This window comes from Tamandua tetradactyla, chromosome Y (genome assembly GCF_023851605.1).
Source record: "Tamandua tetradactyla isolate mTamTet1 chromosome Y, mTamTet1.pri, whole genome shotgun sequence".
NCBI lineage: Eukaryota > Metazoa > Chordata > Mammalia > Pilosa > Myrmecophagidae > Tamandua > Tamandua tetradactyla.
In genome coordinates, this window is record NC_135354.1 from 16118682 (window position 1) to 16132484 (window position 13803).

Consider the following 13803-nt stretch of genomic DNA (forward strand, 5'->3'; position numbering starts at 1 on the left):
AAATTACTTGTAAGCTAGACTGGCTTTTTTAAACCAAATGCTTGATTTTAAAAAATAGACCACAGCCTTTCTAGATTTTAATTAGCTAATAATTTAGTGGGCGCTATTTTGGCCTCAGCAAATATGAAAGTTTTTGAAAGACTTGTTCTCACAGAGGTGCCACCATTTGTTTTATCAATTCAGAAACTCATTTTTATGAGTCCTCTTAACTTTCACACTTTAAATAAACTCTTCTGTTTCAGTGTTTGCATTTGGTTTTTCAAGAATGAGTTGAAATGTTTTGATTTCACTGATTTAAAAAGAAGTATTTTGAAAAATAACTTTTTTCCTTCCTGTTCTTTTTGCCTGTTCAATTTTTGTATGAATGCTATCCTATTAACTGTTTTCGTATTATTACCTCCGTTTATTGATAATCTTTAATAACACTTAACACTTAACTTAATCTTTCCTAAACTTGGAGAAAGTATTTGGAGCCAGAATCACAGCAAGAACATTACATTTGATTATCTTAAATTTTGAGGTAGTAACCTTGATGCATGTATTTTACTTTTTATCCTATTATTGCAGCCTCTTTTTGGTGATGTTTACCCCATATATTGGTAGAATTTAGTTTGGGTCTTTTTTCTTTCAGAATCTTGAAATCTGTTTGCCAGATGAAGATTTCAAGATGAGTTATTTTTCCTGAATATTTCCTTATAAATTCTCTGTGTAATGGAGCTACACTTTTTGAAAATGGGTGATTCTTAATAATTTTCAGTCATTCAGTCTTGTTTTATTAGATAGCTGCCTGTTTCTTTTAGTTTCTCTTTGTTATTCTTGTATTTTCCTTTAGCATTTGTGTGTGGAATCCAACTTTCATGTAAGCTGATTTAAAGATAATTATTTCAAATACAGGCTTTTAATTTTTTTATGTGAATGTGTATTTTAGGATTACTATTTTTAAGTCTTTTGAATATTAAAGTGGAAATAACACTTACGTACCATACTTTAAAAGTACCCTTTTAAATATTCATTAATATTTAGTAAATTCAGAGTTGTGCAAACATTACCAACAGTCCAGTTTTAGAACATTTCTGGCACTTCAGTTCTCCTAAGCACTGTCTGTTTCCATCCCCACCTCTGAGCAAACAAACTTTGTTTGCCTTTTTTAGATCTTTCTCATAAATGAAAATGTAGCCTTCTGACTTTTTCCCCTGCATAATGTTTTTGGGTCATTCATACTATTAAATGTACAGTACTTCACCCTTGTTTTCCCAAATGCTATTCCATTATTGATATAGCACATTCTCCTTATCCATTCATCAGATGTACATCTTGATTTTCTTTCAGCAACAGTTAGCCACAAGAATTAAATTTCAGAAAGGGTCTACACTTTCAAAGTTGTTTGGCCAGGCAGATCATTGATTATACATTGTGAATAATGGTGTTGAATTAAATAGGGTTTGAAGTGGAGTACTCTTTACTAGACTTTTAAAGGTAAAAGGATTTTGTGGACCTGTGAATTAAATCAAGGTTTTCCAGGGAGAGCAAACAAAATGAGATGGAATGGGAGTGTGGAAATGTCAGTTATTTTTAGGGAAGGAGTAATAGGGGAATGTGGAAATAAGTGTGGATATTTGGGAGGAGGAAATCATGGGAGAAGAGACCTGTAAGGATAGATTATCAGGAATCTCCAGTACAGTGTTAAGGTGCTTGTATTTCGTTTTTTTTAGGCAAAGGAGAGGGTCTTTTTCCTTTTAAGGGAAGGGGAACATAATTCAGTCTGTTCTGTTTGTTTTGTGGGGATTGGTGGGAAATAATTCTGCTTGGAGCATGTGTTGAAGGAGATTTTGGTAGCAGAAGAGTTGAAACGGTATTTTTCACAGTTTGAGAAAGAGATTTTAAGAGAAAAATTTTAAGGCATGAGGCTAAGAAAAGACATCTGTGGGCTAGCATGATCTAGTGAGGGTACTACAAATGTGACTGGCCTTTATTGTAACTGATAGGAAAGGTAGTTTCCAGTAGTAGTGCCAGCAAAAGAAAGCCCGTGGTAATCAAAGATTTTGATCTCAGGACCCCTTTGAGTGTAAAGGGGTATTTTTACACTTTATATTAAAAAGTTATTAAGAATATCTTTTATTTAGTTTATGTGTATGGGCCTGTTGACATTGACTGTATTATTATTATAGGAAATAGGTTTTAAAATATGTATTTCTTCAAAAGAAATATAAAATCAACTGCATATTATAAACATTCTGTGAGAAATAGTTTTTGCAAGTCAAGGAAGTGTTTTGTGTTTTTCACGATTAAAAAAATTTATTTTAGAAATTATTAGGTGTAAGGAAAATGGCAAAGATAATAAAGAGTTCCTGTACCCTTCTGTCAGCTTCCCTTGTTTTAATGCCTTATATTACTTTAGTACAATTGTTAAAACTAAGAAATTAACATTGGTACATTACTGTTACATAAGCTGCAGTCTTTATTTGAACTGCACCAATTTTTCTACCAAAATCCCTTTTCTGTTCCAGAATCCAGTCTTGATATCTCCTTGCATTTATTTTTCAGGGCTCATTAGTTTTCACTTGTCTGAATGTGTGTTTCTTTTTCATGATCTTGAAACTTTTGATGAGTATTGATCAGGTATTTATATAACATCCTTCAGTTTGAGATTGTTTGCTGTTTTTCTCCTCATTACACTAGGTTACATTTATTGGGGAAGTAATTTCAGAGAAGTGTCCTAATCAGGACACAAGAGGGGTTGTAATGTAGGTACCTTGTATCAATAAGACTTATTTTAACCATCATCATTTACTTAAATTGGTGCTTGACTGGTTCTCTGCTGTAATGTAGTTTATCTAGAGCAGTTATTTTTGAAGTTTACTATTTTGAAGTGGTCTGGAACACTAGTGAGGTCTAGTCCTGGTAAGAGGCCTTCTTCAATTTAGTAAAGGAAGAAGCAAGGCTTATAAATATCATTAAACTTAAAAACATTTATAAGGAGAAAGCAGGATTTTGTGTAATTTTGCCCTTTGATTTTTGTGCATAAAAGTCTAATGTTTTACTCTAACGTATGTAACAGGAACACATAATGTTTTTTAAAAAGTTTAAGGGCAATATATTAGCTTTGCAAGAAATAGAACTCATTTCGATGCCCAAAAAGAAAATACTCAGAAGTTTAGGAGTTAACTGGTGCTTGATTTTTGTTTCTATCTGCTATTATAATGCAAATTCTGTCACAACAGAGGTTATTGTTTCTCCTGTGCAGTGCCATATTTCTCTGAACCTAGAATAGTATCTGTTCCAAAAGCTTAGGGAGTTTTTGTTGATTATCTGAACTCTGGGTTTTAAAAACATGAGTAGGAGGTTTTGTCTCTTGGAGGATAAGAAAAATTGAAAGAAGGAACCCTTAACTACCATGTGCATGGACTAAAATGGGAGCACTGTGCTGTAAATTCATGTTTGTAGTGTGTTGTTCCATAGGCTTTCATTATAAAATGAAGAGAAAGATTCTGGGATATAGAGTTGGGTGCTGGAAATGGTCAAGAAAAGTTGAACAGAAATGAAATGACTTTGTAGAGAAGAATCAAGTATCTTTTGTCTTGAGGCATTTTTGTGATATTAAGACTGTCCAACAAAAAGACTGCTGAATAAATATTATTAGTGTTGATGCTTACAAGGTTATGGTTTTGTTATTAAGTGGTCTAGAATCTTTTCCATGTATTGTGATTTAAAGAAAATATGTGTAGAGAAAGGTGATAATTTTCGAGTCATGGAATATGTTAAGAGATGCCAGATTTGAATATGAAAAAAATGCTTTTGTGATTTAAAGAGTATTTCTTGATTTGGTTGAATTTTATGTTGTACTAAAATTTGCAACTAGTGACAATTGTAGACAAAACTGTTTGTTTCTTTAGATAAAGTTTGAACTTCACTTTGTGCCTTCAAAAAATCAAGTTGTGAATTGAATTTGAATAATCCTGTAGGAAGTCATTATTGTTGAGTCAGAATTTAAGTGATTTAAATAACTACTGTAATGCTCAATTGTATCTAAAATTTTGGTTCCTTATAGTGCAGTTTTGCTACTTTCTTCCTAGGCAGAAAGCTTGTTCTTATTCATATGCATAAATAAATACATGTGATATTTTAAAATAGAAGTAATTAATGCTTGTGCCCCTCTTGAAATCAAGTAAAACAGTATGTTTTCCACGTTTCCCCCATTGTCATTGAATGGAATTGCGTAAATTAGGTTCCAGTGTTGTTTTTGTGTAGATAGGTGGCGTATTTACAGTAAGCTTTTCTTTTTTCGACTCAGATCTTTCTAAATGATAAATTTATCCTACAAATAGTCATGCCCCATATATGGTACACCAGAAAAAAAGAAGTATTTGGTGAAGATTATTGTTTGTGTGGTAATAAGACACGTTAGTGTCACTAATTAGTGAAGTAATTAATATATTTCCACAGACATATGTAAGGGTAGTAGTATTTCTGTGTAAAAGATTTGGAATGGAAGGTGTTTTTTTCCTAGCCCTTAAGGTAAAGGGCTTGTAAGTGGAAGAAGTTGGATTGGGATTTAAGTTATGTTTGACTTCAGTTTAATTCCTCTGAACGAAATTCCTGTACTTAAATGAGTCAGAAGCCAGAAATGTGACACTGGGGAAACAGGTGAATTTTTTGTAGTGACAGAGAGACAACTGAGCAAATAAAAAAAAAAATTAATAACAGAAAAGGCAGACGATGATGAACTAAGATTTAATGTATTCTGTGATGTTTGCCCTGCAGTGATGAAAATACAGAAATATAGAGATGGTTAGCAGAGAAAAGAAAGTGCTAGGAAGGTGAAACTGTAGGAGAGAAAGGATGGCAAACAGCTTTTACAACTGAAATTTCAAAGGGAAAAGGAAACAAAGGAATAAAAAAGGATTTTGTTCTTTGGGTTGGGAGAAAGCTATTTTGTTGGAGAAAGGGGTTATAATGCCATATTGAAAGATATTCTGATGGAGAGAAGATCATGCTGCCACTTTCTACTTACAGTAACATTTTTTAGGGATAGATCCTTAGCTGCATACTATTTTAAGAATGACTTATTCCCTGATTTTTGACAGATAGTGAGTTTTCTATACATGAGTGGATATAATAAATAATAAGACACTTTCAATATATTTTAGTTCAGTTGATCTAAAATGCTTAAAAAGAATGCAGGGCGGGCCGCGGTGGCTCAGCGGGCAAAGTGCTTGCCTGCCATGCCGGAGGACCTCGGTTCGATTCCCGGCCCCAGCCCATGTAAAAAAAACAAACAAACAAACAAACAAAATACAATAAAACAAGAAAATGTTTAAAGATGTTTCCCTTTCTTCCTCCCTTCCTTCCTTCCATCCTTCCTTCCTTCTCTGTCTTTCCTTCCCTTCCTCCCTCTCTCTTAAAAAAAAAAAAAAAAAAAAAAAAAAAAGAATGCAAAGCAGGGGTGTTCTAGTTTGCTAGCTGTCGGAATGCAATATACCAGAAACAGAATAGCTTTTAAAAAGGGGAAATTTAATGAGTTGCTAGTTTACAGTTCTAAGGCCAAGAAAATGTCCCAATTAAAGCTAGTCTATAGAAATGTCCAATCAAAGGCATTCAGGGAGAGATACCTTGGTTCAAGAGGCTGATGAAGTTCAGGGTTTCTCTCTCAAACGAGAAGGCACAAGATGAACACAGTCAGGGCTTCTCTGTCAGCTGGAAAGGCACATGGTGAATACAGCGTCATCTGCTAGCTTCCTCGCCTGACTTCCAGTTTCAAGAAGCTCCCCAGGAGGCGTCTTCCTTCTTCATCTCCAAAGGTCACTGGGTGATGGACTCTTTGCTTCGTAATGTTGCTCTCTCTGAATCTCTTATTCTCCAAAACGTTTCCTCTTTTATAGGACTCCAATAAACTAATCAAGACAAACCTAAATGGGTGGAGACATGTTGTCCCTTAATCCAGTTTAACAACCACTCTTGACTAAATCACATCATCCAGGGAGATGATCTGATTACAGTTTCGAACATAGGGTGTTGAATAGAGATTATTCTACCTTTATGAAATGGGATTTGTATTAAAACATAGCTTTTTTTAGGGGGCATACATCCTTTCAAGCCCAGCACAATGGGAAAAGTCTGGGAAGGGTTAAAAGTGCATATTTTTGTGTACTCCACAGGTTACAGAATTTCAAATGAACAGAAAAACAAAATTAGTGAACAAAATCAATTCTTGGCTTGCCAGCTTCCTTATCTGGTAACTCCCTTAAAAGCCTCAGATTTCTATGTTATAGAACATAGGTCACAAATCTGTATAACCTGGAAAGAATTATGTATTTATTAAGGTACTTACATAATTACTATTAGAGATGATTAACATAATTACTATTAGAGATGATTACTTTAAATTTGATTTGCCCCAGCCTTCCATTCTGACCACCCCTTAGTATGTCTTAGAGTGTAAAATTGTTACATTTTCCCTAATTTCAAAATTCTGATACCTTACTCTCAGAAGTAGGTGGTGGGATCAGGGCTGTGTTTTTGTGTTTTGAAAAAAAATCCCATTGAATCGCTAATGAATCTATCAATTTCCACCCTTTAAAAATATATATGTGTTCACGACCCCAAATTTTGTCTCAGTTCCACGTATGTAAAGTGAATTGTCTGCTGGGTGTTCTTGCTCAGTTTCACTGTTTAAAATTGTACTCATTAGCATCATCACCATATTGAGAATTGAGTTATGTAAGTTAAAGCTTGTAATATCCAGAGATAGCAGCCATTTTTATGTAATGATGAGAAAAAAAATCAACAGAATAAAGCTAAAGAAGCAGTTCCTTGATTTTTCAGTAATTGAGACATTGATCTTGAACAGATATTCACATCATCTTCCCAAAAAACACTGTGGAAAGCTTTGCATGTAGGTTTTGGGTGAGTTGGTTGTTTTTCTGAGATTTGAACACAAGCCAGATGTTGGGAACAAAAGGCACAGGTGTTCTTCCAAGGACTTTTGGGAAAGGGAAAGACAAATGTTAGTGGCTTTCAAGTGGAACTTTAAGCATATTTATTGGCTAAGAGAAATGGATTCCAGAAAGAAATTGAGAAGTTGAAGGTTGTGGGTCATTTCAGTTGTGGGACTTACAGAATTGAATCAAGTGCCCATGTAGAAGGACAAACAAAGAAGAGGGATCGAAGTAAATTTGAAGTGTTAAAGAATGAAGTTGAATTGGTCTGACTTTCTGAATTATGTACAGAATTGTTTAAATAGTTTTGAGAGCAAAAGAACTGAAATGTCTAAGGAAGATTTTTAAAGCCAAGTTTAAGAATTATCTATTTCATATAAAGGTTTTTTTATATGAGCATGTTTATAAAGTGGAAAACAAAAGTGAGTCTTTGTGGTCTGAGAGCACGTAAATGCATGTGTATGTGTATTTTAGTTTTATTTCTTTGGCCATTTTCTAATTCTAACCTATGGAACCATATTCTCCTTTACCATGATTTTTTACTTTGTTAAAGAATAGTCTCACCTTAAGACACTATTTTCATTTTTACCAGTCTTGCTATTTTTTTGCTGATTTCATTTGTGAAAAAAATAGTATCTCATTTGTATAATTTGCATGGTTATGATTATTAATGAGGCTGAATGGATATGTTTAGTGATTTAACCTGGATCTGGAGCTAACTGCATAGATTAGAATTCCACTTTGTACTTTAGTACTGATTTGGGCAGTTTATTTTTGCCTTCTGTGCCCATTTATTTGTAAAGAGAGAGAATTGTTCCACTTCATAGATTTGATGTGAGTAATAAAGTGCTTGATTTGGTGTCTAACTCATCATAAACAGTGTTTTAAAATTAAGTTATTTCATATTTGTGTATTAGCTACATATTTATTTTTAACTTTTCTTGTTCATCTTTTTGTGCAATGTTTTGATCATAAAAGAGATATTCAAGATTTTCCTCTTCTATTATGCTGCTTAGCTTTTAGTTGTTATATAGACCAGTACAGTTTTCATTCTGATGGCAAAACAGAAAATCACCTAGAGAGATTTTAAAGAATTATTGATGGCTAGGTCTCACTTTCAGATGCTTGGATTAATTTGATCTGGGGAAAGAAATGTACAGCAGTATTCTTATAAAAACACATCAGAGAATCCATACTCATCTGCTAGTCAGATTGTAAAGAACTTCCATCAAAGCTTTTGTAACCTGTTGTCCTATTAGGATTCCTAGAGTATATTTGTTGATTGCCCTCAAGTACTTAGGCAAAAAGGGACTGACAGAAGTGGAGACCCAAATAATTGGCAGATTTGGCCATATTGGAGATGTTGATTTTTAAACTTTCTCTGAAGTTTAAAAGTTTGTATTGAAATAATTTGATTTAAAATTATTTAAATAATTTAAAAACCATTCACAGTGCCCTGATGCAGTGATGTTTAGTTGTTCTTTCCTCTTGAAAGATTTGTTAAAATAAATTAATATATTATTTATGTTTGGGTGTTTATATTTTCACGACCTGTTTAAGACAGTGATTGAAAGACACTTTGTAGTTTCTTCCTGTATGTAATTTTGTCATTCTGTGAATTAATCAGAATGACAATTAAGAACTTTTCTGTTCTTTCTGGACAAGTTGTATAATACATTATATAATAGTATGTGCTTTTTTGGTAACTAATGGTGCAGCAGTATCAGTTAAGTTGATTAACAGTGTCAATGAAAGTTTAGCTTTCCATTGTTTCTGGCTCTTTTTTTTTTCCTTAACTTTTTTATTGTAGAATATAACATATATACAAAGCAACGAAGTAAAAAACAGTAGTTTTAAAGTACTCTTCAACAACTAGTTTACAGGACAGATTCTGGAGTTTGTTATGGGCTACCATGTCATCCTCTCAATTTTTTTCCTTGTAGCTGCTCCAGAATACAGGAGGTTAGAAGAAATAAATTTTTTTTTTTATAATCACAGTTGGCTTTTATTTTCTTTTTTGTGTAAAACACATGTACAAAAAAGCAGTAAAAAAATTTCAAAGCACAGCACAATAATTAGTTGTAGAACAGATTTTAGAGTTTGGATGGGTTACAATTCTGCAATTTTAGGTTTTACTTCTTAGTTCCTCTAAGATACTGGAGAGTAAAACAAATATGGATTTAATGATTCATCAGTCATATTTGTTTGTTAAATCCTACCTTCTCTGTATAACTCCACCATCACCTTTGTATCCTACTCTTTAGTGGTATTTGGGCTATGGCTTTCTAACTTTTTCATGTTGGAAGGAGCGGCCAATAATATGGAGTAGGGAGATGGAACTAGCTAATGTTCTGGAGGGGCTGGGCCCTCTAGGTTTCAGGACTTACCTGGTCCTGAGACCCATATGAAGATTCTAGGTTTCTGGGAAGTAATCCCAGTGCATGCAAACTTTGTAGAATGTTATATATTTCCCTAGGTGTTCTTTCGGATCTCATGAAATGGTTTTGGTTGGGGTTTGGCAAGTAATGATAGCTGCAATGTCTAACTGAAGCTTGCGTAATAGTTGACCTCCAGAATAGCCTCTCAACTCTATTTGGAACTCTCTCAGCCACTGATACTTGATGACTCTTATTTTTACAGTCATCTTTTAGTAACTGTGGAGACTTTGGTGATATTTCTATATACTAAATTTGGAGCAATTCCCTAATTCATGCTTTCTTAAAAATACCTAAAACATTTGTTTCCTTTCTATTTTTAGGTTATGAAATACTGTCTGCAAGATGGTCTTTCTTTGCATTGGAGATCTTTAAGACTGACGTATGCCAGTATTTTATTTTCTTTAAGTGTATTCTAATTTCTTCCATTACAACAACCATATAGACAACAAAATCGCAAAGATCTGTTCTGGGACGAGTATGACAGCCACAACTCGTGGTTCTCCAGTAGGAGGAAATGACAGCCAGGGACAGACTCCTAATGGGCAGTCTCATCCCCCCTTCCAGCAGAATCAGGTAAGACATTAAAGGTATTGGTTAAAGCTACATTGTTTTTGGTACTATGGAATATTAATGATGGAGTATATGCTGAATAATTTTTGAAATGTTTTGTTACACTTATGAAAAGTAGCCATATTTCTTAAAACATAGAAAATCTCAACTACTATAAATGCTTTAGAATGCATCCCTTTGCTTTTCTTCTGTGCAAGGTCCTGAATAAATAGTGTGGCAAAAGATTAAATCATTCGTTGTAACCTTTGGTTTATGTATAGACTCAAGTCACTTTATATATAGACTCAAGTCAGTTGCTTATATTCAGCTCACATCTTTGCACCATATTAGCCTATGACTTTGGATAACTGATAAAATATTTAAGCCTTAATTTCTTTATCCATAGAAAGAATAAATAATATAATGCTTGTATAGGGCTTAAGAGAGCACACATCAAAATTATGTGCTGTTCTAATTGGAAATATTTTTGTTTCTTACCTCTGGAAGAATTTGTGTAAGATTTTTGTTACTCTTAGTTAAATGTTTTGAAAAAAGTCCTAAAAAAAACTTGCTCTGAGGTTTAATGTGTGGGAAAATTTTTGATTATCTTATTTATAGTTTAATAGAAGAATCATCAGACTTTGTATTTCTCCCATAGTTAGAGAATTTATTTTTCCATGTTGTTACTACTTAAGGCTTACTGAAGCTTGCTGTTTGTTCAATTATCATTACATGAGCACTTGAAAAGACATGTATTCTGCTGTTTTTGAGTGTAGCATTCTTTATACATTTCAATTTGTAGTTTGTTTATTGTTCTTTTCAGATCTTCTGGCTCACTGATTTTTGGAGTTGGTGGGGACGGGCAAGAAGGCTTCCCTGTTAATCTCCATTCTGATTGTGAATTTCCCTTTTAACTTCTTTGTTCTGTCAATTTTGGCTAGATGTATTTTGTATCTACATTATAAGATGCTTACAGATTGAAAACGCTTATTTTTCTTGGTGATTGACCCATCAATCTTTAGTTACCTCTTTAATTTCAGTTATACTTCCTAATTTCAGTTATACTTCCTACTTTAAGACTACCTCGCTGATATTAGTATAAATACACTAATCTTTTGTTAATGTTATAAAGTTAGGTGTCTTCCCATCATTTTACTTTCAGCTTCTTTGTGTCATTATATTTACAGCATCTATAGTGTAATATTAGTAAAATATTAGCTGTGTTCCTCTTACTGTTGTATTTTAATATAAATATTTGTATGTTTGGGTTAATGTCTGCCTACCTTTTTTTCTCCTTTGCTCTCTTTTAGATATAAAATAGTTTCTTATTACCTTTGTCTCTCCTTTTCATTATACTTGTTATGTATTAAAAAACTTTAATGGCTACCTTAAATATGACAATATTCCTTTAAAAATTTTTAGTATGGTGACATATATAACACAAAATTTCCCATTTAAACCACTCATGTAAATAATTCAGTGCTATTAATTGCTTTCATAATGCTCTGTTACTATTACTATCCACTACCAAAACTTTTTCATCACCATATTCCCCATTTTTTACCCTTAGTCTTCCAAACCAAGCCTTGCTAACTTGTATTCTATTTTCTATCTCTTCCAAATTCATTTATTCTAGGTATTTCACATAGTGAAATAATGAAATCTTTGTCATTTTGTGTTTGGATTATTTCACTCATCTGAGGACTTCGGGGTTCGTCTGTTTTTTTACATGAATCAGAACTTCAGTCTTCTTTATGGCTGAACAATATTCCATTGTGTGTATATACCACATTTTGTTAATATTTTTGTCTGTCAATGGATATTTTGTTAGTATTTTTGTCTGTCAATGGATAAGTGAGTTGTTTCCACCTTTTGGCTATTATAAATAATGCTACTAAGAACGTTTGTATATAAACAACTGAGTTTCTGTTTTCAGAGTATATGGGTGTATACCAAGAGGTGGGATTCTCAGATCATAAGGTAATTCTGTACTTAATGACTGAAGAACTGCCAAACTTTTTACCTTAAAGTTGCACCATTTTTCATGTCCAGCAACAATAAGTGTTTGTTTTTTCTATATCCAATCCATTGTTTTGTATTTTTTGAAATAACTGTCATTTTCCTGCTCACTGTGGTTTTGACTTGCATTTCCCTAAGGGTTAAAAGGATTAATGATCTTAAGCATGTTTTTCATTTACTTATTGACTATTTGGAAAAGAGTCTATTCGACTTCTTTGATCATGTAAAAATTGGATTGTGGGGTACACGGGTGGTTCAGTGGTAGAATGCTCTCCTTTCATTCAGGAGTCTGGGTTGAATTCCTGGACCATGCACCCCCCCCCCCCCCAAAAAAAATTAAAAATTGGGTTGTCCATTTATTATTAATTTGTGGGAGTTTTTATACATTTTGGATGTTGAATCCTTTTTAACTCATTACTAATATTTTGTCCCTTTATGTAGGCTGCCTTTTTGTGTTCCTATTAATGCCCTATAATGCATAAAACTTTTAAATTTTGATGAAGTCAATTCTTTTGTTGCTTGTGCTTTTGGTGTCATACTTAAGGTCACCGAAAGTCCTTTTAAGATTTTCCCTTGTGTTCTCTTTGAAGAATTTTAAGGTAATAGTTCTTATATTTTGGTCACTGAATTATTTTAGCTTAGCTTTTCTGTGGTGGAGATAGAAGTCCAATTTCATTATTTTGTATATGGACACTCATTTTTCCCAGCAGCATTTGTTGAAGGGAGTACTGTAACTATTCCCCATTGAGAGGACTTAGCCCCTTTGTTGAAAATCAGTTGTGTATTTTTGTATTGAACTCCGTTTTATTCCATTGGTCTGTATGTCTTTCCTTATGGTAGCACCACACTCTTTTTTTACTTTTGTAGTAAGTTTTGAAATTTGAAAGTGTAAGTCATGTAACATTGTTCTTCATTTTTATGATGGCTTTGTCTTTTGGGGGATTCTTGACAATCCAACATATTCTTTTTTTTTAATTTTTAAATTAAAAAAAAATATTACAAGAAAGAAATACAAACATTCTTAACACATGCTCATTCTGTTCTACATATATAGTCAGTAATTCACAATATCATCACATAGTTGCATATTCATCGTCATGATCATTTCTTAGAACATTTGCATCAATTCAGAAAAAGAAATAAAAAGACAACAGAGAAATAAAATGAAAACAGGGGGAAAAAATTATACATACCATACCCCTTACCCCTCCCTTTCATTGATCACTAGCATTTCAAACTAAATTTATTTCAACATTTGTTCCCCCTATTATTTATTTTTATTCCATATGTTCTGCTTGTCTGTTGACAAGGTAGATAAAAGAAGCATCAGACACAAGGTTTTTACAATCACACAGTCACTTTGTGAAAGCTATATCATTATATAGTCATCATCAAGAAACATGACTACTGGAACACAACTCAACATTTTCTGGCAGTTCCCTTCAGCCTCTCCATTGCATCTTGGGTAACAAGGTGGATACCTACTTATTACGTCGGAATAACATCCAGGATAACCAATTGAGTCTGTTTGGAATCTATCAGTTGTTGACACTTTGTCTCACTTTACTCTTCTCCATTTTGGTCGAGAAGGTTTTCTCAATCCCTTGATGCTGGGTCTCAGCTCATTCTAGAGTTTTTCTCAGTCCCTTGATGCTGAGTCTAGCTCATTCTAGGGTATCTGTCCCACGTTGCCAGGAAGGTCCATGCCCCTGGGAGTCATGTCCCACATAGACAAGGGGAGGATGGTGAGTTTGCTTCTTGTTTTGGCTGGAGAGAGAGTCCACATCTGAGCAACAAAAGGGCTTCTCTTGGCGACTCTTAGGCCTAATTTTAAGTAGGCTTGACCTATCCTTTGTGGGGTT

General features: G+C 33.5%; 1 protein-coding gene across 6 annotated transcripts in view; it reads left to right on the top strand.

The window, feature by feature from the left end:
- Positions 1 to 13803, top strand: part of LOC143672602 (ubiquitin carboxyl-terminal hydrolase 9X-like) — a 179838-nt gene that overhangs the window by 1628 nt on the left and 164407 nt on the right. For all 6 annotated transcript variants that reach the window (XM_077147219.1, XM_077147215.1, XM_077147214.1 and 3 more), the window contains exon 2: positions 9694 to 9946. In XM_077147219.1, the coding sequence (XP_077003334.1) occupies positions 9851 to 9946 (96 nt within the window). In that variant the 5' untranslated portion in view covers positions 9694 to 9850. The remainder of the gene's footprint in view (positions 1 to 9693; positions 9947 to 13803) is intronic.